The sequence below is a fragment of the Euwallacea fornicatus genome, chromosome 7, assembly GCF_040115645.1.
Source record: "Euwallacea fornicatus isolate EFF26 chromosome 7, ASM4011564v1, whole genome shotgun sequence".
In the NCBI taxonomy this organism is placed as follows: domain Eukaryota; kingdom Metazoa; phylum Arthropoda; class Insecta; order Coleoptera; family Curculionidae; genus Euwallacea; species Euwallacea fornicatus.
The window spans coordinates 1,897,508-1,923,918 of NC_089547.1; the positions used below are offsets into that span (position 1 = coordinate 1,897,508).

At 34.0% G+C, this 26,411-nt stretch overlaps 8 protein-coding genes across 13 annotated transcripts; 5 read left to right on the forward strand and 3 right to left on the reverse strand.

The window, feature by feature from the left end:
• The first annotated feature begins 545 nt into the window (after window positions 1-545).
• Window positions 546-2,362, forward strand: St4 (Sulfotransferase 4). 2 transcript variants are annotated; one of them, XM_066284284.1, is made up of 6 exons: window positions 546-1,068; window positions 1,116-1,350; window positions 1,408-1,606; window positions 1,659-1,785; window positions 1,850-1,947; window positions 2,022-2,362. In XM_066284284.1, exons 1-6 carry the CDS (start codon window positions 921-923, stop codon window positions 2,310-2,312), a joined length of 1,098 nt encoding a protein of 365 aa, XP_066140381.1. In that variant the 5' UTR covers window positions 546-920; the 3' UTR covers window positions 2,313-2,362. The 2 variants fall into 2 exon arrangements, with proteins under 2 accessions (XP_066140381.1, XP_066140382.1); XM_066284285.1 differs by having other exon boundaries at window positions 561-1,068; window positions 1,850-1,944.
• On the reverse strand, window positions 2,344-6,185 carry dx (deltex). The gene is made up of 7 exons (XM_066284281.1): window positions 5,729-6,185; window positions 5,354-5,674; window positions 4,965-5,177; window positions 4,659-4,901; window positions 4,124-4,463; window positions 3,818-3,974; window positions 2,344-3,194 (listed from the first exon to the last, which is right to left on the reverse strand). The coding sequence occupies exons 1-7, from the start codon at window positions 5,925-5,927 to the stop codon at window positions 3,012-3,014; spliced, it is 1,656 nt and encodes a 551-aa protein (XP_066140378.1). The 5' UTR covers window positions 5,928-6,185; the 3' UTR covers window positions 2,344-3,011.
• Window positions 6,186-6,692: 507 nt separating this feature from the next.
• On the forward strand, window positions 6,693-9,291 carry LOC136340314 (ribokinase-like). Of its 2 annotated transcripts, XM_066284293.1 has the most exons (6): window positions 6,693-6,893; window positions 7,031-7,163; window positions 7,211-7,495; window positions 7,549-7,676; window positions 7,725-8,081; window positions 9,159-9,291. In XM_066284293.1, the coding sequence occupies exons 1-5, from the start codon at window positions 6,844-6,846 to the stop codon at window positions 8,062-8,064; spliced, it is 936 nt and encodes a 311-aa protein (XP_066140390.1). In that variant the 5' UTR covers window positions 6,693-6,843; the 3' UTR covers window positions 8,065-8,081; window positions 9,159-9,291. The 2 variants fall into 2 exon arrangements, with proteins under 2 accessions (XP_066140390.1, XP_066140389.1); XM_066284292.1 differs by lacking the exon at window positions 9,159-9,291 and having other exon boundaries at window positions 7,725-8,129.
• On the forward strand, window positions 8,236-9,339 carry GatC (glutamyl-tRNA(Gln) amidotransferase subunit C, mitochondrial). The gene is made up of 2 exons (XM_066284298.1): window positions 8,236-8,874; window positions 9,159-9,339. Exons 1-2 carry the CDS (start codon window positions 8,564-8,566, stop codon window positions 9,337-9,339), a joined length of 492 nt encoding a protein of 163 aa, XP_066140395.1. The 5' UTR covers window positions 8,236-8,563.
• A 5-nt stretch (window positions 9,340-9,344) lies between these two features.
• On the forward strand, window positions 9,345-14,812 carry DNApol-gamma35 (DNA polymerase subunit gamma-2, mitochondrial). 3 transcript variants are annotated; one of them, XM_066284288.1, is made up of 6 exons: window positions 9,345-9,782; window positions 9,834-9,995; window positions 10,045-10,234; window positions 10,281-10,504; window positions 10,562-10,651; window positions 10,702-10,824. In XM_066284288.1, exons 1-5 carry the CDS (start codon window positions 9,345-9,347, stop codon window positions 10,619-10,621), a joined length of 1,074 nt encoding a protein of 357 aa, XP_066140385.1. In that variant the 3' UTR covers window positions 10,622-10,651; window positions 10,702-10,824. The 3 variants fall into 3 exon arrangements, with proteins under 3 accessions (XP_066140385.1, XP_066140384.1, XP_066140386.1); XM_066284287.1 differs by having other exon boundaries at window positions 10,562-14,812; XM_066284289.1 differs by having other exon boundaries at window positions 10,045-10,231; window positions 10,562-10,709.
• Window positions 11,245-25,514, forward strand: LOC136340315 (vitamin K-dependent protein C-like). Of its 2 annotated transcripts, XM_066284294.1 has the most exons (7): window positions 16,181-18,830; window positions 18,893-21,152; window positions 21,375-21,544; window positions 21,668-21,826; window positions 22,002-22,090; window positions 22,142-22,272; window positions 24,549-25,514. In XM_066284294.1, exons 2-7 carry the CDS (start codon window positions 21,045-21,047, stop codon window positions 24,729-24,731), a joined length of 840 nt encoding a protein of 279 aa, XP_066140391.1. In that variant the 5' UTR covers window positions 16,181-18,830; window positions 18,893-21,044; the 3' UTR covers window positions 24,732-25,514. The 2 variants fall into 2 exon arrangements, with proteins under 2 accessions (XP_066140393.1, XP_066140391.1); XM_066284296.1 differs by lacking the exons at window positions 16,181-18,830; window positions 18,893-21,152 and adding an exon at window positions 11,245-11,342.
• Window positions 11,778-13,127, reverse strand: LOC136340313 (retinol dehydrogenase 11-like). Its single transcript, XM_066284291.1, has 5 exons — window positions 12,986-13,127; window positions 12,735-12,939; window positions 12,554-12,678; window positions 12,171-12,484; window positions 11,778-12,118 (listed from the first exon to the last, which is right to left on the reverse strand). Exons 1-5 carry the CDS (start codon window positions 13,125-13,127, stop codon window positions 11,933-11,935), a joined length of 972 nt encoding a protein of 323 aa, XP_066140388.1. The 3' UTR covers window positions 11,778-11,932.
• Window positions 13,262-15,779, reverse strand: LOC136340312 (glutaminyl-peptide cyclotransferase-like). Its single transcript, XM_066284290.1, has 6 exons — window positions 15,342-15,779; window positions 14,891-15,221; window positions 14,144-14,471; window positions 13,948-14,084; window positions 13,750-13,891; window positions 13,262-13,574 (listed from the first exon to the last, which is right to left on the reverse strand). The coding sequence occupies exons 1-6, from the start codon at window positions 15,420-15,422 to the stop codon at window positions 13,529-13,531; spliced, it is 1,065 nt and encodes a 354-aa protein (XP_066140387.1). The 5' UTR covers window positions 15,423-15,779; the 3' UTR covers window positions 13,262-13,528.
• Window positions 25,515-26,411: the final 897 nt, after the last annotated feature.

The following is a 26,411-nucleotide window of genomic DNA, read 5'->3' on the forward strand; positions in this document are numbered from 1 at the left end:
ACAAAAATTTATTAATTTTCTTCCATTAAATTCGTGGTGTATATATCTTGAATATACATGGGCCATAAGCATAACAGCATTTTTTGAGCCTGCGGAAACAGGGGCAACGCCTCCGAATCTTCAGGAAACACTTTCTCTTGACAAAAACAACATAATACTAATTTAAGCCCGAAAAAGAAAGCTTCTTAAATTAAGGTATCAATTGGGTGTGCAATAAACAAATAAATATATACATTAAAGTTTATATTTAAGAATTTTTTACATAACAATGCCTGCTAAAGAAATACTTTCAATAAAGTAAGTCAATGCAAGGATATTTCATGCATATTAAAAGTTGGTTTGAGCATTGCAATGTATGATTCATGACTTGATTAGCCAAGAAGGAATAACTGCTACTTGAAAAAAAATGTCATTTCACAAGGTTTAAATTGTCTTACTTCATGTTTTTATGATACACCTTGGTTTCAACCCAAATAAAGCTTAAAGAAACTCTCCCTGGAACTTTAAACAGTTTGTTTGGCATTAACGCTGCTTATTGCTAAAATCAAACGTTAATAAAGTCATCTGACTCTTAAATTTGCTTAACCTCGATAAAAGTTCCTTATGTGCTTCAGAGTCAGTCCTTTTAAGAAACTGTTACTTGCTAGACTGAACTGATCAATTACACAATGGAGAAAGTGCATATTCTTAAAGTGGTATACCTACTAGCGATTATATACTACGCAAAATCGCATGTCAGTATACCATAAGAGTACCATCGCACTAAACGTCTTTTGCGGTCTGTTTTGGTTGGTAAATAAAATACGGAATCGTGGCAAGATCTCTTTTTTAATCGAGTTTTGAATTGTTGGCCATTGGCAATTTCGTTCTGTACTCTTTGTGACGGGTCTTAAACTTAAGATTACAGTTTTCGGTGAAAAATGCCTCTTTGCGCCGACGAGTGGATCAACGAAGATATGGAAATCAACTCAAAGAAAACCAAGCGTGAAGACCATAAATTATCTTTTCCTTATGAAATTAAAAGTGTGGATTCTCAACTAAATTCTCAGCTTTTACAAGATTTTTCAGGTAGGAAAATTATAACAAAAATCAACAAAGTGAATTATTTTCCTTAGGGGAAAGAACTGGATTTGTTCAAGTGGGCCCTAAAAAGTGGTTTTTTCCAAGCGGATTTGCAAAGGAAGCTGAAAATTATTACAATTTTGAGCTGAGAAACGACGATGTTATCGTGATAACTTTTCCAAGATCTGGGACTACATGGACACAGGAGATGATTTGGCTATTGTGCAACAACTTGGATTACAACAGAGCAGCCGAATTGCCTTTAACTGCTCGATTTCCCTTTTTGGAGTAAGGAGAATATTTTGTGGTATTAAATATCCAATTTAACACAAACGTATCTGTTAGATTCAGTAGTTTTGTGCATAAAGATGTCAAGGCAGAGTTTTTGGAAGAGAACAAGAGTGACGTTGAAAATTATAAATCGGTGCAACAAATCGATTATCCGGCGTGGAAAACCTTCTCGCATAGTCAAGAAAGAAGGTTTATCAAGACCCACTTGCCCTTCAGTTTGCTGCCACCAAATTTAACCAAAACCGGATGCAAGGTACAAGTTTTAAGTAGCCTATGTGGTGTCACGATTGAAAGATTTGATGCAGGTAGTGTATGTGGCCAGAAACCCTAAAGACGTGGCAGTGTCCTTCTACCACCTAAACAGATCAATAAGAACGCAAGGATATAAAGGAGATTTCAAAAACTATTGGTTTTATTTTAAAAATAATCTGCGTAAGTTGTACCAATTTTGCTGTATTAACTCAAATGCATATATAGAATGTTTGCAAAATTCTAGAACCATGGACGCCCTATTGGGAGCATCTAAAAGAAGGCTGGAAAATGCGCCATGAAGAAAATGTGATGTTCATCTTTTACGAGAATATGAGCAAGGTAGTGGTATATTGTTCAGCATGAAAAAAACTCATTATAAAAATATCATAAAAATAAAAATACATCATATTTTTCAGAACTTTAGGCAACACATGGAGAAAATATGCGCTTTTCTAGGGAAATCCTATACTTGCGAAGAACTAGATTCTCTGGAAGATTATTTGAATATTGAAAATTTCAAAAAAAACAAATCGGTTAATTACGATTTGATGGAGAAATTAGGAATTGTCTTAAAAAACGAAGAAGGTTTCGTAAGAAAGGGGAAAACGGGCGGTTGGCAGTCGTATTTTGATCAGGAAACGGAAAAAGAGGCAAATCAGTGGATAGAAGAAAACTTGAAAGATACAGATTTAAGGTTTCCAGTATAAAATAGAGTTAATAGACAGTAAACAAAATATATTAATGTGAATATTCGTTATTACTGTGAACTTTATTAAAGTATTTTCTTATGTAAACATATAGAAATATTGCTAAAGGAGATATTTAAATCCTAAAAATAGATGCAATATGTAAAACTGGTTTGTACTGATTCAGTATTGTCTTTGCAGTATACATGGAAAATGTACAAAGAATTATCAAAAAATAATTGATACAAATATATTTGAGCTACAATCAAATCGGTTTCTTTGCAATAAAAACGTGTGAAATGGCCGTTCTTATATACAGCTTTTTTGCAAAATAACTGAACAAATAAAATCATAAAGTCTCAAAAACATATTTCTAATTCTAAAAATAATATTCTCTTATGAAGTCTTCAAAATAAATTCTCTAAAATCTATAAAACCAAATAAAACAAAAACCTTAAAGCTTTGCTTCGGCAGTCTAAAACCGTAACGATTCTTGCATGTAATTTGTATTGCGAAAGTAACTGTTGCAACTTAAAAAACACATAAAATAAAATATTTTTCTATATATTAAAAAAGTCAACTATTATTGCAACTTTGTAAATTGAGATATTGCAGAAACAATAATCACGAAACATTGTTGAGAATTTTCTGAAAATTCTCTTTGTTGCTTTTAAATTTATATTACACAATTTAGAGTTGTGATGAAAAGACACAACTTACTTATCTCTTCTCTCTACTCCTACGCTCCTCAACCACACCCAAAGCCTCCAATTCTCTTAAAATTCTAGTCAAGTATCCGGAATCCGGATAGCTGTGTGGATTGTTACTTGGCCCCATTTCAGTCTTGTGAGGAATATTCCAAGATACTACATCTTCGCATCCGGTAGTGTTGGATCTGGTTATCTGTGTGCATATGTATGGGGTGTTGGCATTGGAGGGACAAAGAGGGCAAAATGAGAAATTAACAAATGAGCAAAGGTTTTTGTCGTTAAATAATAATTTGTAACAACTACTAGTCAAACAGGACCTTTTTATTCTAAATAATCACTGAATAAAAGTCCACTTGTTTGCTATCCAATTTATGGTATTGATTTAGTGAGAAATTATTGATTTAATTTTAGACGAAATTAAAGTACTATTAATAAATTATTATTCAAGAGGTCTTAAGGGGTTTTTCGTTCAGACTAGTTTGGTCAGGAATTTAAAGTGTTAAACCATCCTGAATATAATCCATCTTTAATAAATTTTAAGAGATCATTTCAGAAGTATTTTAGAGCTTATGATCGATATTTTTTTGGGCAGCGTTAAATCAAAATTTTACAAGTGAAAACCACAGTTTGACTAGAATTACGCTTTAAAATAATTGAAGCATATGTAAAAAAATAAAAATAAAAGAATTTTCGTACTAGATTCCGCTTCGACGTGTGAACTATTTGACGTAGTTGCCATTATTATAAACTAATGAGACGTACGAATGTGGTAAATGAAATAGTTTGGGCGATAAATTGTATAAAACATGAACTTACCGTGAATATTAACCTCCTGTGCCACGCCTCATCGAGCAGCCGTAGGACTTTCCGTCCTTTGGGATTGTCTGGAAGATATGCAACTCTAGGAAAACCCACTGCGTAAAATTCACGACCCGGATTTGGATGATCTGGCCCTTGGATACCTGATTGTATGCTGAAAAAGTGTAATGGGCATATTTCGAGTTACAAATGGAAAAACGAATATTTTTATTAAAAATTTTTATTGATTGTAATAAACATTTATATATCTATTTTAGCACCAACACTTAAAATCCCGACCTAAACAAAAAAATTACAACTTACTTATACACAATTTGAATAGTCCTGAAATTCTGATAGCCAGGCAAACTGCGCTCGACTACACCCCATTCCATAGTCCCACAAGGCTGGTTCCCATGCTTCTCCCCATAAACACATCCACAAACTGAACACTGAATGTGTAACTCATCTCCCGCTTCCTGCAGTTCTGTTAAGGAATAATTCAGGCAATCTAAATGAAGAACATGATTACAGGGTAAGGCTATGACCACCAGAGATGGTTTTAAGGTCTGTCTGCATAGAGGACAGGGTTGTCTTGGGGCCCATTCACTCGGTTTTGAAACACGCACAAATCGAGATATTGTGGCACTTGCAGGATCCAAACCTAAAGTAATTTACATTATAAAATTTTCAATATCATAATGATTTTATTTAAGTACTAGTAAGTTTATTGGGAAGGAGAACAGTTTATATAGAAATGGAGTTGTCAACTTAATAGTAACTTTATGCCCTCACTAAATTTTTCAGGATTTTAATAATTTTGTCCTGAGATGAGGCAAAGGGTCATATTATTGCTTACCAACAATTGATGAAACATTGTCAATGCCATCAGCAAGACCATCATCACTCCCACTGCAGTTGATTAAATCAGCAGTGGAAGCTGTGGCTTGGCTTTCACGGCTTTCCTGACTCAAATAAGTCGACACTGTGTCTAAACTAGGACGTCTACCCGATTTTGTACTACTACTATCTGCATCTAATAATATGCTATTATCAATTCTTTGCGTGGACCCTGTAGGGCTAACATTTGCTGACTTGTGTCCTGAAAGATCATAGCTAGTAAATTTTTTTCTTTCTCTGGTAAAAAATAGTTGAGAAAGCTTACCAAAAATGTTTAAATTGCTCAATATAACTTTGGCTAAGTTTGTTGGGGTGTCATTGCCATTTTTGCCATTATTTTTCGTTTTTTTCTTGGAAGGAAGTTTTTTGGTTGTAGGCTCAGAAGACGAATTTAAGGCTGCACTTGTGCCAATTACTTTAACTGATTGATTTTGTTGAGTTTGGGGACAGGATTTTCTAATATCAGCATTTCTGCGACCTATTTAACAAATACTAATGATGGTCAAAACAAAAAACATAAATCTAAACAATCATATATATCAAGAGTAACATCATTGGTGAATTTTGGTGTACACCTATCAGGAATTTAAAGAATTTATAAGAGTTTTGTGGAATTTCAGCCTGAACTAATGATTCAACATAATTCACACTTACCAGTAATGGGAGCTAATTCCTCCAACCGAACTTTAACTAAGGGATAAGGGGCTTGCTTCATACGCCTCACACTTCTCACATACCCATTGGCCAACCACATTTGAGTTAAATTACTGAAATTGATAACATAAGGAAACCCAAGATGGGTCTTACTCATGTCTATAGTCTGATCCCCTTGAGCCCAAGCTTCTTCAATGAGACACTGAATGTCCATATCAAAAGCATGCCAATCGTGGTCTGAGCCTACACATTCCCATTTTGCACCCTTACCTGCTGGACTTGAGGGAGGATAGCATTTGCGACGTACAGGTACAACTACATCTAGATTCATTTATTTACTATCAGAAGATAATAGCCACACAAGAAGAAGCTCACCTGAATATTCTAATTCTTGGGTAAGAGTTCTCAAATTCACATAGTAGTTCTGAAGTACTGGGTCAGCATCAGAAAGTAAGGCTCTGGTAAGTTGTTTAGCGTTAGCTCTCTCAAGGTGTTGGCTGACTTCAGGACTGTAAGGCTTCCAATACCCAGATCTGATCTCAAATTCCCACACAACCACTGCGTGACCAGACATCGTTTCACGCTCTTATACCTTAAGGGCAAGTGGTAAACTACAATTTATTTGTCAATCATTTTTCTGAATTTGAGGTTGATTTTTCGCGAGTAGTGAAGTAAGGAGATGAGTACCGACACTGATTTTTGTATAAATTGATAGCTGAGACACACATTAATTAAGATTCATTCATATGACTCGTTAAAAATGGGTTAAATTAATTGAAATTTGTTTATTTTGCAATAGATGAGATGTCACATCACAATATATAATAAGAAAAAAAGTGACAGTGATATTGACATTGACGCGAAGATTACTAATGCCGTTCAGAACGTTTCACTTTATTGAATGTTAACATGGCAACATCGCTTACACGCCATTTTATTATATGTTTTCAAAAATTCTTTTTAATATTTTTAGGTTTAGTTTGAGTTTCCTAATTAAAACTTTTATCGATGAGTAAGTTATTATCTGCTAAGTTGTGACAAACAGTATAAACGCTACCATAAACTGCCGCGAAATAAATGTAAAGAGAAAATATAAGTGGTAAGAATCGTTGCAAATTTAGATTTATCAGCGTAAAAGTAAAATGATGCGAAATTCAAGTGACGCAAATTTTCGTATCCTTGTAGTGAAAATGGTTTTGGATTTAAAGTAAATTCAAATTTTAAATATTCAATTTTTCGTCCCTTATTACAGGTTTGAATTTAATTTTCTGACGTTTGTGAAGTTAGACAAAAGCCATCAGCTGATTAAACTCATCATGTGTTATTTTCATTAACGGTTAACTTCATATTTGTTATTTATTTACTATTCGTCATTTTAAAGCTCACTTTACTTAATTTTCAAGAAAATGATAAGATTATAAAACAAATTTTTATTTCTATAATGAACTTTCAATATCATTTCGAGTGTTCTGTAGAAATCACAAAACAAAATGTCTACCAAAATCGTTGTTGTAGGCTCCTGTATGATTGATTTTGTAAGGTATCTTGGCTTAAGTAAAATTCTTATTTACATTTATTCATACCTTTCTCTATCTTCTTCACACTCAAAAAGCCAAATATCACTTTTGACCAAGAATAATTAATGCAGAGTTCAAACTGAATTCTAAAACTTTACAGTTACTCACCCAGACTTCCAAATTCAGGTGAAACCATCCATGGTCATAAATTTGTAACAAACTTTGGGGGAAAGGGAGCTAATCAATGTGTGGCAGCGGCAAAATTGGGGGGAACTACAGCTTTAATAGCACGGGTATGTTGTACCATCTATCTTAGCTCCTCTTTCAAATGGTTGTTTAGGTGGGAGATGATGTTTGGGGCTCTAAATACATTGCTAATTTAGAAGCTGAGCATGTTGACACTCAGTACGTAAAAATCACAGAAAATTCAAGCAGTGGCATAGCACAAATTAATGTAGCTGATGATGGAATAAATCAGATTGTAATAGTTGCTGGGGCTAACAATAAGCTTACTGTGAAAGATGTTGAAGAAGCTCAATTTCTTATAAATTCTGCAGATGTTTTAGTCTTGCAGTTGGAGACACCTGTAGAAACTGCTATAAAAGCAATGCAAATTTGCAAAGGAGTATGTTTAATGCTCTGTTGTTCAAATTTGCCTTAAACAAAGAACAATTATAGATTTCCATATTAAATGGTGCTCCAGCTTTATCAAAATTTGAGGAACAACTGCTGAAATTGCCAACAATATTTTGTATTAATGAAACTGAAGCAGCGGTGTTTTGTGGTTTTCCTGTGAATAATATAAGGTAGATATATGTCAGTTTATCAGAAGTAAACAAAATTGTCATATTTAGTGATGCAGAGACTGCAGCAAGATATCTATTATCCAAGGGATGCCAAAATGTATTAATAACTCTGGGCTCTGCAGGGGCAGTATTCCTTACAAATGAAACTGGCAAAAAAATTTTCATAGCAAAATCCCCTAAGGTCACAAGTGTAGATAGTACAGGGGCAGGAGATGCATTTATTGGAGCCTTGGCTTACTTTTTAGCTTATTTTAAGAGTGTAGCCATTGAAAAATGTATTGAAGCTGCATGTTTTGTGGCCGCAGACACGGTCACTCGCTTGGGGACCCAAATTAGCTTTCCAGGGCCAGGAATTCTAGAAAAAGTCAAGAGGATTCTTGGAGAATGATAAGGCAGTAGTTATTTGTAAGAAATTAATCCAAATTTAGTAATAGATGGTTTTTTTATGATCAAGTCTTATATTATTTTTATTTAAAAGCGAAAAAATAGTTAATACTGCAATTGCTTACATGCCTACTGCTGATGAGTTTAATCTATTTCCCCATTTTCGTAGTTTAGGTTATCGGTACAATCAATAAGAAGTAAGTTAAATATTTCATATTTATTATCCCCATTCCTGGATAAACACTGAAAATTCTATAATTAAACTAATTGTTACGAAAAAAATCTTTCATCGAGTTCTTCCGAATAATGTAATGGTGGGGAATTGTTTCGCTGTATTTCTTCGTCTCATCAATGAGCGCTTAAATGACAAGTGCGTTAGGTATGTGACAAAAAATATTGAGGTTAGATTTAATGATCAAAGTAAAATTGAGGTTAGTTTTGTCTCAAAAGTATATTCACAAAAAAATAAATAAAAAGCGTATTTAAAGTCAAATTCTTAAGTAATGAATAAAATAGCTCTTTACATATTTCAATTCAGGCAATTCTGTAGTATAAAGCGACCACAGAAGTTGATTAAACCGTTAAAAAATCTTGTTCCTGAGAAACACTTTGAGTCTCGAATAGACCCTCAAAAGTTGCCTTCTAGGACCAAAATTGACGTCGACACTATTGCGCTATTAGAGCGATTATCGCTTGTAGACTGTGCTAATAAAAAGGGTATTGATACTTTGGAAGCTGCTATAGAGTTTGCTGACCAAATCCAACAAGTAGATACCACGGGAGTTGAACCTCTCATTACAGTTTTGGAAGACATGTAGGTTGCAATTTAAATCTTAATTTTATCATTTGTTATAGGAGTACAGTGTAATCTGTTTAATTTAAGTCTTGAGTAATCCAGAAATTTATTTTTAAAAGTTTCAATAAATTTTGACCTGCAATATCATAAAAAAATCATCTTAAAAACACCTTAGCGTTATTAAATCAAGATGGCAACAACTTTGTTGTAGTTGCTATTTTTTGTTTTAACAACAGGCAACATTTTTTTATCTTATTCATTTACAAAAATAAAAAATATTCAAATCCACTTTTTATCTCTAGTCCTTTGAGATTGCGAGAAGATGAAGTAACTGACGGCAATTGCAAGGAAATAATATTAGAAAACGCCTCCCTTACTGAAGAAGACTATTTTGTGGCTCCACCGGGGAATATTCCATTAGAAAGTAGAGAGGACCTGCTTTTTGAAAGGGAACCTAATGAATTTAAACCTCATAACTCATAAAAACTATGTTCAATATAATTATTAGTTTGTGTGAAAAACATGGCTTTCTAAGAAAAATTGCATCTTCAGGGCTGAATAGTGCCCAGCTGAAGGTGGGCCCCATTGGAACTCTTTTGCAATGTAACTTAACAAAGGAGTGGCATTATAGCTTTGTTACAAATAAGGAAAACACAGTATTTCTTGCAGATAATAGTAGTTTCATTGAAGCTTTTCAATTTGCAAGAAATATCTGTATGGAAAGGCTGCCATTTGGTATTGCTGAAATTCAGAAAAATAAATCAGAACTAAGTAAAAATAATATTATGTGTAAAGAAGTAGATTTCAATAATTGTTTCTCTAATGAAGATAAAGTTAACTTAAAGTGCAGTATGTTTGTATCTTCTGTAAACTCAACACAATTCTATCATCAATGGCAACGAGAAAGACGAATTTGGTGGCGTAAGGTGCAAACTTATTAAAGTCCATACTTTAAACTGTAGTTAGAAAGATTTCAGTTTTCTCCAAACCCTGGTCGCTACAGTATAACAGACATTAAAACTGATGAGAACAATATTCAAACTGTTCAAATTATGGCAACATATCCTTGGAATTCTCAGCTAGTTGAAACAATCTCCCTTCACCCTAAGCCAAAAGAGGCAATTATTGAAGCTAGCAAGGTATTTTACTAACTAAAGAAACTGCAAAATTTCACTAATGTTATGTTAGTTTAAGGAAGGCAAGAAGATTGTTCAAAGCCATTGTGTAATTAGTAACATTAGTTTAAATGCTATGTTCATGAATACAATCTGCGATGCTTATGACGAATCCAACTATAAAGGAAACATGCGTACTTTATTGAGGTTTCATCGCAAGATTGCTCCTTATAGTATCACTTTTGCAATATTTGCTGAAGGTGGTAAGCTGGTCTTAATTTTTTATAGTATTCCACTGATAATTTTTAGTTGCATCAAATAGATCTGAACTGAAAGATTTAGCACTTTATTTAACGAAACAACTTAGATCTAATCATTTATCTACGTTATTGCTACCCAGTAGTTCAAAACTGCCTCTGGAAGTTCAATGGAGGCACTATGACGAGTTAGGGGTTCCTTATAGTGTTTTGTTGAATGAAAAGACTTTAAAAGACGGTTTGGTTTTGCTAAGAAGTCGAGATACTACCTTGAAGGTAAGGGTATTTTTTAAAGGGTGATATATTTGTTTGAATAACGGTTCTCTTCGCTAGGAACAAGTTCATGTTACCGAACTAGTTGCTTACATGGAACAGTTATTTAAGAATTATTGAAGTGATCATTTCAATTAAAATTGGAAAAAGGCATGTTAAAGTTTGGTTTTAATGAGATTTAATTATTAAAAACTCTTCAGTGACTTTCCACACTCGTTTCGCTAAACCCGGATCTTATGCAGTTCGGTAATGATTGACAACATTAGAATAATTGAAACGTTCCTCCGGAAAGTGCCTATTTGCCCTTAGTAATGCTGCTGTACATACTGGTTTGAGCTCCTTCAGCATGAAAATTGCCTTTTATGAATTTTTGATGACAGTGAAGTTAAACTGTCCTAAAAGGAAATTTGTGAGTAAGAATGGCTTAAAAAGTTGGTTTACAAGAGCTTTAATAAGCCATTTTTACTAATTTCTTTACTGAAATCTACAGCTCCGGTATTGTTCACCAAAATGTTTAAGAGAAACAAACTTTTTATTAAGTGATGAATTTTTTTAATTGGAATAAATCTGTTTCTCGGTGGTTTTAATTATCTAGACATATTTAGTAGTTTTCAAAAGATCACGATAAAGCGTTGATTTAACTTTGAGATATATTCGTAAGATATCAGGATACAATGAGTCACATCTGAATGTACATATGACAAAAAAGTTTTGTAGATTTTATCAGGTGTGAGATAATGTTACTGTAGCTAGCTTTAATTTCTACTGGTTAAGCAAACGGATGTAATATAAAGAAGATATTTAATAAGCCAATGACATGGATCAAAAGTTGTGTAGTGAGGTAAGTACTGAAATATTTGTATAGCTATTGTCATTCATACTGCGGTAACAACAATAGTTTGCAAAGATTCTTGTTTGGTATATGTCATATTTGGTATATACCAGGATAAATTCAAAATATAAGAATAAATTTACGGCTTATTTAATCTGATTTCCCACTCGCAAAATCTTTCACAAAATGTCTACCAAGAATATTGACAGTTCGTCATTAATTTTCAGCTTAATAATTAAAGATACAGTATTATGCAAAACGCGCTATCCACCATATCATAGAAATTGCCAGAATTAGTCAGTTTGGTATTGAACTCTGTTGAACTCTCCTTGTGTTGTAATGTAGTTTTTGCAGAGGTAATTCAAGTCCTACGACATCCCCTCAATTGAAACAACTTTATACTGTGCGTAAAGAATAGGGGAATAAGTATTATAAAATACGCCCTGAATTGAAATTATTTATTAACACAAAAACATGCATCCCATGGATTCAATTCCCATCAATTTTAAGCAAGTCATCATTCCCGTTATATCGATAAGATGTATTTTGTTGTACTTTGTACCTACTTATATCTTATTTTAATTTCAATTATGAAATTATTACATTATCTCTAGTAAATTTAGAATATGTTTTGTGGTTTTCCACAACTGTTTCGCCAACTCTGGATCTTCCGCCGTGTTATATGTCTTCACCCTGTGGCATTCATGGAAATGCTCCCCTGACATCTGTTCTATACCTTTGGCTACACTACAGTAAATACTTGTTTGGGCTGCTTCAATGGGGCTCTGTTATAAATCAAATTAACCTCTTATATCGATAATTAAATAATTTCCTTACTTTGCAAAAACACTTGAAGATAATGCCGATGAAAAGTTTAATAATTGGTGGAACCTTTCTTAAAATCTCAGTGTTTCCTATACCTGGGTGCAGAGAATATGTAGTTGTACTAGTTCCTTTAAGTTTTTTTGATAACTCTATGGTGAAAAGAATGTTGCAGAGCTTGCTAAATGAGTATAATTTGGTGTTTGCAAAGCTATCGTATTTAGATTTCGGGAAATTGTTCAGAGCCTCAACATCGAAGTCATTCACATATTTGGCCACTATTGATGACACGTTTATTATACGTGAGTTTGAGGTGTTTCTCAAAAGATCTTAAATGTAACGAATCTTAAACTATAAAGTACGTTCAATTAGCATATATAATGCTTGTAGGTACTAACCTAGGAGTAAATACGTGAGCAAGAACGGACTAAAATAGTTGATTTGCATCAACATTAGCAACCCGTTTTCACTTTTCTCTTTGCCATAAGTTCCAACTCCTGCGTTGTTAACCAAGATATCTAACCTGCAAAAATAATTACCTTTTCTTCTAGCTGAATTATATACTCATTATTGTTGGACCTTTTTTCGGATTTATTAATATCTTCTACGAATTTCCTAACAGACTCCAACGAAGACAAATCCAATTGCTTAAAAAAAACGTTCTTGTTATCTGTAGATTTGATGATTTTTTCAACAGCCTTTGAGCCTCTACCCTCATCCCGACACGCCAGAATGACTTTGGCCCCACGTTTTGCGAAATCTTCCGCAGTCTCATATCCAATCCCTAATTAAATTAATTCTCTTGTATGCTCTATAATTTTTGTACCTACCGCAGTTGGCTCCAGTAACAATGGCAGTTTTTCCGATTAAACAAACATTGCTTGTGCACCATACTGTTGTGAGTTTTAAGTAAAGTTTTATTATGCCCAAGAAAACTACTGCATAAAATAATATGGTTAGTGTTAAACTCATTTTTGCTTTAGTGAACTAAAAGGTTAATAATAAAAAAAGCTGATAAAATGCGCTTAAATTAGATTATCAGCAAAAGAAATATATATATTACAGTATTTACACAAAATTCCTGATAAGGTTCTTTAAGAAAACAATTTTACATTTTCATTGCTCGTTTATTCAAAAATAAAGTCAGGAGTTTCAGCCTCCCAACATTGACTACTAGAACGTTAACTTCACATTGCAAAAAAAATATCGTTTATTAACAAAGTTTTAAAAAATAAAATATCACACATATTTTAATCTAAGAAATGCCTCTTACTTTTGTAGATTAACTGTAAGAATGCTTAAACAAAAATAAAATCTTAAAAGTAATACTGATTCTGAATCAGAACATTGCGCAACCTGTCGGAAATCTTCGACTACAACTCTTTGTCGGGAATGTCCTCCGAGGTATCCGAAAGGTAACTATAGTTAACACAAAACACATTAAAACAATATAATATTAGTAAAAAATAAATGTATAAGTAAAATATATGTAAAATGAGATTTAAGTAACGATTTGTTCATATGGGGTAGAAGTTTAATATCAAATGATAGTATCGCTGAAGATGGGAATATTTAAAATTAATTTGTTACTGACGCGTGCAAGTACTCCGTGACGAATATTCGTAAGATCCTGTTGAGGTTTTCTACGGTGCTTAAGTCGATAATGCTCCTGTCATCTTTTGAAGTGTGCCATTCGGGAGGAAATGGCAGAGGAATCAAGTGCAAGATTGGCACATCTGACAAATAAGTTTCCATGAATAAAATTACTTTTAAGTTCGAATTAATTATATACTTTTTCGTAAAAACGGCAAATGATCGTCTTCGATGTTACCGGTGAAAAAGTCTCTCGGGACAAAGTACCTGTTACGTCTTGGATAGAGTTGAGCCAAGTTGTGAAGCCTATCTTCTGCGTCAACCATTCTGTTAAACCTATCAATATATTTTTTAAGAAGTGTGTGAGATTCAGCATTTTTTGTCGATTAACTAACCATCTAGTTGTGTCGGCGAAATAGTTAAAAAAGCTCGCGTCTTTGTGCCCAATTAAATCTAAAAGTACCAGTATATCAATCTTTTGCAATTCAGACACGGTTTCTCCGGTGCTTCTGGCCAAGGATCGGTCTTTGTGGTATTTTGAAGCCAAATGTCGGGCTCCATATATTGAGTCTTTGGGTCCCCATTTCAAAAAAGCTTCTTCGCCATCGAAAAAGACGAACTTAAGGCTGAGGTCGGAATTTGATTTTATTGAGTCGAGTTGGGAACGAAGGGTTTGCGCTAGATTCAATAACATTGCGCATGGAACTGCGGAGTCTATGGCACCTAGGGCACAATGGCATTTTTTACCAATCACGGTCTAAAGTCAAAATTTACTAAATATTCTTTATGTTAAGCAAAAATATCCTCTATATGCATTTTGTTAATATCAAGGTTTATATGAGTATCATGTAACACTCAAAACAAAGCAGATCACATAGAAAAATACCTTTGAAACTTGCATAACCCAGTGAGTGTCAAGGCAGACTCTGGTGTCTGTTTCAGGTTTGCTTCATAAAAGAACAACAAACACCGGCGTCTGCTAATATTTTGTCGTGTTAAGGCGCAGGGGTGCAAATTGTCAAATTGTTGTATCTGCTGTGGCTTAATTAAATATCTCTGATTCCTTGATTGAAGAAAAATTGTTATAAAGCACTATTTCTATAATAACGGTGTGTGGCTTTTTCAAAAATGATTTAACTTACCAACAAATACTTCATTTTCAAAATACTTGCTATCATAATGGCAGGCAAGCACCAGAAACCTATCAGCATCAGGATTCAAAGCTCCTATTATGTTTTTGAAAGTCAACCGACCAAAGTTGGGAGTCTCTGCTTCAAATTCATCGACATACACATTCCAGCCATGTTTCTCCAGCTCAGAAGTAATGTAGTTGTGAACAATTTCATGGTTGTCTGTTCCCACTACTCTGGGAACGAGAATATTGTCGATTGCTGTATTAAAGTAATTGGTGTCAGATAAGCCTGCTAGGTATTTGATTTCGCTGTTGGTCAAGCGTTGAGGGGTGTGGTTTTGCTGGAAAATATTTGAATGCAATAAGTGGGTTTTTCTGAATAAAACATCCAGGATGCAGTTGTTGAACGTGGATACAGCTTAAATGGATTTTTTACATTAAATAATTATTTTAGTTTTCACCTGCAACTTCCTGAGTTGATTTGCAGTACCAATACCAAACGCCGATATCACAATCACAGATTTCAGCAACGTAGACAACATAATAAAATTACTGGGTTAAATTATAATAAAAGCTGCTAATATATTTAACATTTAGTGAGATTCCCTGTTGCGACTTTCTTTTGTTCTCGTTGGGACCTATATAATGAAATTGTAAGTTAATTTTATTCAAATTTATGGACTTCTTTAACCACCACCCACAGAATTTTGGCAATAATTTAATTTACATAATTTAACAAAAAGAAAACTTGAAACTCCCACCCACGTTACTTTGCGACTTCCGCTGTCAGTTGCCCTGACATGTACTTTAGCAATCTATTAACCGTAAAGATGGCGCCTCTTCATTTTGAATTCTCTAAAATCATGTTTAACGTCATTGAGAGTGTTTAGTTATACATTAGTTGAATTTTAATCGCAAATATTCATTTGTCGTCATCAGAATTTACAAAGTAATTAATACATGCTGCTAAACGCTTTTTTTTTTATAATGTTTGAACAAAAAAAGTATTTTTTTCGGTGTTGGTGCATTTTTATTGTTGACAGGTTGTATTTATTATAAGAGAATTATTTAGTGTTATTACTATTTCGTAATGTATATTTTCATTAATCATGTTTACTGTCATCAACACGACTGTTAATTTAGATTTTTTGCATTAGGTTCACCAATATATTAATCTGGATGATGTAACGAGGGTATTTTCGTTGTAGAAAAAATATATGTATAATTTATTAAAACGTCAATCATATGGCATCTGTCATAGTCATAAGTGTTTGTTATTTACCTTTGAATTTGTTGTGTATTGTATGTTGTTTCTTAAAATATTTATGTTAAAAATAAATAATATTATTCACAGCTTTTAATATTTAAATGCAAAGGGATAGGTGGAGTTATTAAACTAAACTATCATTTTGTCAACATCTCATTAAAAATCGTTCGCTGAACCTTTCATAAACGTGTGAAACGTAAATTTTAACAGAAATTTCTACAATATCACTTGTCTCAAAGTTTGAACGATATTTAAAAATGAAATACTATTAATAATTTTCTTCAAAATTCCTTAAAGAACACAATTTTAAAGCAGAATGTAGAACATTACAATATTGCACGTTCTAGTATACAAGATGGTCATCATACGTCAATTGCTAATAAATGGGAACAAAGTCATTTCTAGCCCAAATAGCATGATTATGGACATTGACGAATTCCTGTGAGACGTAAACAAATCAGTATTTTGCTTTAGACATTTCAGACGTTTGTAATGCTTCCAGTTGTGACACCAGTTGGCTATCATGGATTTTGTTTAAACTCAAAACTTTGAAACAACTCATAAAACAATATATTATATTGTTAAATAGTACCTTAAGTAGGTTTACAAAAGAAAGGAACTAGGCTGACGAAGTCAAAGCCATAATGTAACTACAAGCATAAGAATGCAAGAGAGTAATTTCTCGGTTACAAAGAACTCAAGTACTAAAAGTTCTAGAAATATTGTTCGGCGTATCGTTAACGAAAAGGTGATTATTAGTTAGATCCTTTTCCAACGATCAGCAAGATTGATTATTTACAATGGTTAAAATATAAAAATTCTTGAACAGGCTCTTTTGAGTGTGACTAGTACTAAAACCCATTCATTTTCACTAAATCTAAAAAACAGTGCTGCACATAGACATAAAAAAGGACTATATTACACATTTGAAAATGTAGAGACAGGACATTATCAACAACCCGAATGCAGAGAAGCATTCTCCCCTGTATCTAAGTTGAACAATCAATCTTACAGAACTCTGAAGTGAGAATACTTATTCCAATAGAATGTCCTCTGGCCAAGAAGAGATATAGGGTATGTGAATCAAAAATGAAACATTTGACATAGTAACAAATACAGTTGATAATATTTCTCAGAATGTACAAACTCCCAACTGGCTTCTTGTGCAATTCATTCTCATGTCTCTTCCAGAGCTGCTTTAAGCTGAGAAAAACTCAAAGGAATCTTATTTACCCAGGGTTGGCTCTAATGTTCCCCAGGTTAGGTAGGGAAATATAACTCTCTATGTCTTGTTTTTATTGAGCAGAAGTGTATTAGAAGAAAACTAGAACTCTGGTTTAAATATAACTGTCAATATATGAGTTAACAGCAGAGGACATTATCCACAGAAAGAATAAACTGGGTGACCTATGCTTGATGGAAGGTTTGACATTTTTTTGAAAGTGGAAAGAATTATAGGTGAAATTCGGTCCTGCAGGAAAATTAAAATGCTCTACGCTTCTAAAATATTTTGAAAGTGTTGCCGTTTCTATGGTAAACTAACACCCACTTTAAGATTTTTATTGGAACAGCTTATATATATATTATTTAATTTTTTGTTTTTCATTAGAATGCACAACTTTTTTGTAATTTAACCTATCCTGTGCCTCTTACATTATCAAATATTTCCATCGAGGGTTTTGTAGCAGTGACCTGCATACCGATGCGCAAAGGTCAGCAGTTATCCTAGAAAATGCTCAGCGAATATAAATTATCATATAATCGACGAACACGGTGTTAACAATACCGCCTTAACAACCTATTACAAAATACATAAACGTAAATAATAATGGTTTGTTTATTCCAGAAAGGATCCAGGTCGGCCCGATAAAAATAAATCATTCAGGTTCCCCTATATGCATAAAAATCACTTCCCTACGAAATAAAAGGAAAATTAGCATGAAAAACAGAAAAAAAGGCAGGAATTCATTCGATTTTTATGAAAATTATTTACGCAACACCCCATCGGGCCATTGTAGCCCGTTCGTTGTGGTATACCATTTATTAAGTTTTTGTGACTTTATCGCCCTTTCGTCACGTCATGCCGAGTATTTACCCCCTTGAAAATGTGGGCCGGGCGCCGCTTTAGGTTTCTGTAATTCACTTTCTTTGTTTGCCAATTTTATCTTAATTGAAATGGAAATGAGGTGCAGGAAATTTGTCTCTAATTGAAAATATAATTATTGTTGGTATTACAACAAGTAGGTTGCTTCAAATTCGAACTATATGAGACTAGAAAATAATAAAAGGTACAGGACTTGATTATTGCAGTAAAAGTGGTGTATTTTCGATTTCACAGTTTATTTGATACGCGTTCTACTTTCAAAGGAAACCTTAGAACTCTTAATCAACGGCTTAAAATGGAAATTAAAAGACAATTTTATATAAGACATTAAAGTGCAATTTGAGTTTCAATTCCGAACTTAGTTGGCATCAATTTTTCATTGTCGGTATACTTACGCAGTCAATTGGTTTACTAAGCTATGTTCGAAATTTCATATCTGACTCCTCCGCTGCGGATTCAAAAGTTTATTAAGCTGAGAATGTTTCGAATATTGTTTTAATACGTAGACACTAGAAGAGACGGAAAACGGAGACGAAAACAGACATTTGCAGGAATTTTACACTCCTCTGTTAGAAAATCGTAAGGTTCTTATAATACCCAAATACAGCTCTATTGGTTTTAACATTTAATTTATATTGCAGTAAACCGAAGGATGATGGGTTAATGCAAGTTTATCACTAATCATTTTGTTAAGAAATATATAAAACGATTTATAAAACCATCACATGAAATCAAAGAAGTTCTATTACTACGAATAATTATCACAGGACACATCTATGATGAGAAACGTTCCATGTTACCTTGCAGAAAGAATTCCGAACCATGCCGTTATCGGTTTCATGCTTGTTGGCACTCTGCAGACGGTTAATCTCCTATGGATAATCGCTATGGTTAGTGGAGTCTCTTTGATTTCGAGTATTTCTTTGAAAAGTGATCCAGCCAGACGGTATAGTTCAATGTCCACTATGATACCACTGTGATAAAATGGCTCAGTTGTTTGGTTTAGTATTGTCGTTGCGTACCCTATTTGAAGTACCTATGGACCATAGTCTTTTTGAATTGGGTGGAGGCATGTAAAAATTTGTAGTATCCCCTTGAGATGGATACTTTGAAATTATTTAAAATAAAAATACAGAAAATTAGAAATTTTTGAAACGTTTTGTAAATTGTAAGATAGGGACATATAATAAATAAATTCAAGCCTAAACTCAAGGAAACAACCTATAATAATAAAAAAGAACAACTGAAAAATACAAAAATGATTTAAGTTTTGCAGATTTCAACATCTACATTACAATTGTTTTCTTCCGCATCCCTATAAAACAATTTTGATTTGAAACGGTTTGAAATTAAATAAGGAATTCAGAGTAGCAAGGGAATTTCCATTTTAATTTATTATACAGAGAGGTCTAAAAGTTCCGCAAAAATTCATTAACAATTGAAAGAATTATTTTTCATGAAAATGCTGGAACAGCTCAAGTATTGTTTTAAGTTGTTCTTTTTCTGGTGAAACAGTCAGGTATACAAGGTTACCTATGTAGTAGATAAATGTGCTTTTTAATTTTTCTCACTACTGTAAACTAATGTATTACATGTTTGAATTGTGCCCCGTTGCCTTCCTGACAGGGGGCAAGCCGCAATTTAAATTCTTCAAGAATTTTCGTATCATTTGATCAAGTATTTGTTGATCTTTTTGAGTAATTTATTTTTTTAACTCTTCTATATAGCTACGCAATAATTGTGGAATTTAGACATGGGTAAAATATGTTCCGAATTCCTCAAAGAACTCAAAAACGTCATAATATATATGGGGTTCGATAAGAAAAAATTGAAAAAGTACATTTATCTACTAGAAGGGTAGCTCTGTATACATGTTTGTGACGTCAAGAATGCACAACTAAAAACAATATTTCCATTATTCCAACATAATTTCCAGGAAAAATATTTCCTTCAATTTTTAATGAATTTATGCGGGACTTTTGGTTTTCTCTGTATTTATAGATAGAGCGTTGTTTAGATTTTGCGACAGACATTATTGACTAAAAAATTACCTTTCATTTAACCATTTCTGCGCCTTTCACGGCTTTAGAGATCTCGGTATGTGTACCGAATTGCCTGCAACCCAACTCCCAACTTCGCAAAAACGTATTCGGAGAAAATTGTGTACCAAATTTGAAACGTCCGCCCATAAATGGATTTCTCTCGACAACTCGGAGGTAAAGCCTTTTAATTTCATATTCAACGTTAAAATTAGAGAGATGCGAGAAATAAAGCCGTTTTAACAATGGAAAAGCTCAAATGCCGCGACGAGGGTGTACAGCTAATTTAAAAAGATGAATGTTTCAAGAGACGCTTTATTACGTTTTAGGTAAATGTTTAAACTCCAATTTTTCGGGACTAGCTTAATAATTGACTGCTTTCGTGAATAATTGAAGAGCGTAGAATTTCGTACGATTTATAAATTTTTACGAATAATTTCATACTACCGACTGAGGTATTTTTCCGCCAGGTATATCCGCGTTACCGTTGCTCCGGAAGCAGAAAATTCAATGACAAATTGCATTATTTTCGAGCTCCATAAAATTAATGGCCCGGAAAAACTCCGCCATTTTTATAACCAGAACATTGTCATCCTGCTGGAAATAATCAAAATTGTAATTTATTTTTCGACAATAGATAAAATCGCTTTTGTTCATAAAATACGCAGTAGCGCTGCCGGGTAGAAATAAGCTGTTATTTTAACTCAAATTGTCAGTACGTATTTACGTTTGTCGCTTTGAAAATGGAGGAGCTATGATTTGCTCCAAAGGCAATAATTTACCCAGCTTTATTGCCTGGTTTATAATCTCTGTAAATATGGTGCTGTGCATTCGATTCGACACCAGGAGGGGCATTGTCAACGTATGTAACACTTATCGTATGTGCAGGGCCGGCCTAAGCAAGTCTGGAGCCCCGGGCTATATTTTTAATTATCGGCTCTTACCCCCAAGAAAAATCGCCGGCCAGAAAAATCCGCCGCCCTGAGCCGTCGCTCGACCTGCCCCCTTCCCCGTTGGGCCGGTTCTGCTTATCTGTGTATTTTTTTCAGCGAGTAGATAACAAAAATCGTCTTCGTACTCACAGGGATTTACCAAACCAACGGAACCAAATGAAGGCGATTTTCCTCACCATGCCTCGTTAGTTACTCAAGTAAATAGCACTCGGCTGATATTTTGTGGAGGCAGCCTGATACACCCTAAATGGGTCCTGACTGCAGCTCACTGCCTGGAACGAGATGGTAAACAGTTTCCTTCGTAAGTTCGAGTCAATTTCCACCTAAGCTTATATTAGATTAAAGTTTCTAACGCAATTTACAGCCGGATATTGCACTTGAGATGACAATCAAACATTTATACAACTTCTTCCTTTTACTTTAGACGTTTAATCAAAGTTTCGGTGGGAAGTGTTTACTCAGATCTCAGGGACGGCCAAAGTTTGGAAGTCTCCGATGTATACATCCATGAGGGCTACTTTAGCGGAGGGGGGGACAACGACATAGGGTTGCTGACTTTAACTACACCTGCGGTTATAAGCAGGTAAATTAGAGCAGGCGAATTTAATTTAGCACGTGATAGCCGCGTTCAGCACAGTCAGCAGTTGTCCAACTGCTTCGGATCAATTTTAACTGATCAACTTTTGTTGCGTATCTCGAACGGTTGCATAGCTCTTTCTTCTGGCGAATGCTTCCATTTAGTTATGGTTCTCAGTTAGGTTCATCCAGACAGTGGCATTGCATACGAATAACAGCGAAAACCTCATAGGACAGACTGTCTATTTGACGGGATTGGGTGTTATAAACGGTTTGATTAATATTTACTATTCCTATGTGTATCTTTATTATTTTTTTTCAGATTTTTTGCAAAGGCCCTCAAGGCTGAGGCGAGCAACTCTTCATGTTAATTCAGCTAAGAAATGTCTGCTTAAGGCAACTCATTCTCAGCTATGTTGCACTTCTACGATCCATGAAGGCAAGGCTTGCAAGGTTTGTTGTAAAAATACACAGTGTGACTAAAAAAATATGGTACCGTTTATTAAATTAAGAATAACCCAGAAAGCGAGATAACCTCTTAATACCCTTCTAGTGGATGTTCAAAACCTCGAATTTTTATATTTTTTCAAAAATATGTTTATGCTGTTTTTTCTCCAGCAATTTATTCGTGTTTACCGGAAAAATCTACTCAGGCTTAACAATAAAGAAAATAATAGCGACGCCAAACAAGAATGTCAATATACAGTGGGCACTCGGTTATATGAACACTTCATTATATGAACTATCCGCAACAGTGAACACTCAAATTAAATCATGTCAGCTTCTGTAGAGTGAAAAGCTTTGATTTTGATTAAATGAACAGAGAGGTGAGGTGCAATGTGTGCTTAAATGGTCGTAAATTGTAAGATGGTCTTTCCTCTAAATATCACACTAATATTATCGTAGTACCAGAGGAGGATCTGTGTTACAGAGGTATGATATTCGTACTAATATGGTATTTAGGGGAAATCCCGATTCAGAGTTTAATGTGCAGTCTAATGAGTAGACATGTGTGAATAAATTTACATAAGATGATTTTCATCAAATTTCGATAAAAAAATCAATTTTAAAACGAATTGCAGTAACTTTGCCAGAACCTGTAGCCACATTTAATGTACACTCTTGGAAATAAAGAATCGGACAATATAAATATCGTTTAGTTTTTGTATATCAATATATATATATATATATATATTGCTAAATTACAGGTGCTTTTATTTTAATTATTATTGGAAATTAATTTTTCTAAAAGTTGTAATTAATTTATCATCATACACCGTGGAAATAAGAGGTGCTTTTTGACCTAGATTTCTGAACACCCTGTGGGAGAATTTGAAGCCACCATAACATATCTTTGTCTCCAGTTGCAAAGCTGGACTTAACATTTTTTTAAATTCATAAAAATTCATCCATCCTGAAAAGAATTGCTTTTTTTTACAAAAAGATGGAATTTACCAAAAAAATCAAAACATGTCAAACAAATATACAATAATGAAAATAACATTTTAATTAAGAAATATTAGTTGTTAGTAACTCCTTAGATGAAATGGAGTTACAATGGTTAAATTGGTTTAATAAGGGCTTCCTCGCATACGTGACCTAAACCCAGTTGAACATGTATGGGACATGCTAGGGTGTCGTATTCATAACAGACAGCTGGAAACCATTGCAAATCTTCAAATAACTCTTCTCCAAGAGTGGGAAAATATTCCACAAAGACTAATTTCTAATTGTATCTTAAATTTATTTATCTTTAACTTGGCTTTTAGTTTATATTATTTATAATTGTTTATTTGTTTGACATGTTTTGATTTTCTTTTGGTAAATCGCATTTTTTCGTTAAAAGGTTGTAATTTCTTTCAAAATGGATGTATTGTTATGAATCAAAAAAGAAATGTTAAGGAAACACGAAGCCTTACAATTGCATACAAAGATATCCCGTAGTGTCTTCGGATTTTTCCACAGGGTGTTCAGAAATCTAGAACAAAAAGTACCCCTTGGTTTCACCCTGTGTCATGACAAATTAATTACAACTTTTGTTAAAAGATTAATCTCCAATAATGATTAAAATGAAAACAATTTATCAAAGAAAAAATGATCAAAATCCATTTAAAACTGAAAAATCTATGTAAGATTGAAATTGAATAATGTACATATTGTCTTTTTTTTTGTCCATTAGTTTATTATTCGTTGGGGGAAAGAAATTTAAAGTGCACAATCGATTTCGCGAACAGACTTGATTTGAATTTTTTTACAAAGTCAAGCGCCCACTCTGTTACGAAATTTGCCAAACATAGTTACAGGGCGTTTGGTGGCTTCTTTAGAATTATTTTGTATTTTTCAAAATGCGAAAAATTGATGTTGCCACTTAATCTGGGCGCCAAAAGGGATCGAGAAAGGGAAGCTTAATCGTTTAAAAATTTAGAGGGGAACAGAACGGAATCACGCAAGGGAGCGTTTTTCCCCTATTTATCCGGGAAAAACTGACATAACGTGTGCAGAGAATATATTTTATTTAAAAGCCATGTTTTGTTTATTTATACGAAGGCCTGAATGTGTAGGTGAAGGCTAACTCACGCTACTACAGGGGCATTTTTCTTTTTGGATTTTTTCGGGAAATTAATTATGAATAGCGAAGGTTTAGAGGGCATGCGTTTTGATCCAAGAAAATAGTCTTTTTTATCGCCATTGTTTTGGGAATAAATGTGAATATCAATTTCTTTTTTCAGGGTGATAGTGGTGGACCGTTGGTTATGAAGAGCAAAGGGAAATTCTTTCAAATAGGAATCACTAGCCGTCTAGCAGTTCTGCCTCTGTGCAAGTTAACATTCAACCATTCTGTTTACACGAAGGTGGCAGCTTACATCGCATGGATATCAGGTGTGACTGCAATTAGCTTTAGTAATACATAAGAAATTGTATTAATCTGATCAAAGCGAAGCAGAGAAATGTTGTTATTAAAACATCAGAACCTTGAAGATTCTGCGCACATAGATCTTCCTGTTCTTATCAACACATATTTGAATATCCAATTTTTAACCAGGGAGGGTCCTTTAAAGCAGGGGCTCATAAAAAACAAATTGATGTCACAAAAGATTAATGGTAGGTGTCGAGAGCATAATTTCTATTATTTAAAAAATAGCGCACCCGAAAAAATGAGTGATGGGAATACGTCGATGGCGGGGATCACGGAGAACGTTATTGAAGAGGTATTTTTTAGGTTTAGGCCGAGATTAATGTTGGGGTAATAATTTGAAATCTGTTTGATGGTAACGCTGTGGTATTAATACCTTCGCGTAGATCGTTTTCAAATTTGGGACATGCGGCAATTTCGGGGCGAAACTATTTCTCGTATTTCAAAAAGGGATTGCTGCCCTTGGTGACGCGGGGTTTACCGCTTGTCCCCATTCTAATTATCCTTTAAAGAGGCGAACCGCAGCTAGAACCGGATAGTCGCTAATATTGTTTTAACTGTGCCCGGTGTTTGCACATTAGCGTTAATTCCAAAGCAACAGCAACAAAGGGATTCCTCTACCTGCTTGGAGCGGTTATTTATATGGTTTAAGGACCCTCGGTGAGCTTAGAGACTTCGAATTCCATAAAGTCCATAAAATGCAGTTTAAACAGTAGGGGACGAAACGAAGGAAAATTACATATCGTGACATAAAAATAAGTTATCATCTGTCGAATTTGGCCGCCACGAACCCTTATTATGTCTGACGTTGACCGATTAGGCCTGTATGTGTAACACAATAACGGGGAGTCGAGTTCTAAATGGCGTTACTTGGCAAGAAAAATGGGCGGGACACAGGTCCTTTGTTGCGGCACTTTTTTTGTCCACGCCAAATTACGAAATTACTTATCTTTCTAAGTAATTACCATTTGTCCATGTAATTGTTTCAGCGTCGGACAACACGAAGAATGCAGCAATTTTCTACATTGTAGTGATTATATTAAACAACCTTAGCTTTGGAATTATTCGAAATGGGTCGGATTTGTAAAGCGATCTGGTAATTGTTTTGAAGTGATCTAGTTTTTGTTTCTAATTTGATAAATGTTTTATCGGGGCAGAAACACGTCATTTTGAGGTAAAAGGGCTGGATGAATAGGCGGCCAAAGTTTCGTTACTGAGATACAGAGAGCAAAATATTTACACTTTTAACAACGTTTTAAGTGTCTTACGTCTATTTCAGTTCTTTTGATATCCCTAAGTTCAATTTTGAGTATTTCTACATTGCTTTTGAAAATTTGCAGCGTTAGATGTTGCATAAAAATTGAGCGATGGCTAAATGGTGGGCATCGTTGCGCAATTGGGCACTCAACAAAATGCCTGTTTGATAATTAAAATATAACGAACGGTTTCGGGGATATCTGGAAAAAACGGAAAATTTGCAAAATTGTTTTATATTTCATTTTAGTTACTTGCGAGTCGTGCGGGCCATCCATACAGGATTCGTCGTATACATACATGGAATAATGGCAATATTTTTTAAATAATTTTTCCATCAAAAAATGTTTCAAGTAAAAGCTGCGAGGCTAATTTGTTGTCATTTTTTGTTCACCTTGAACTTTTTTCTTTGCCCCATTACAAT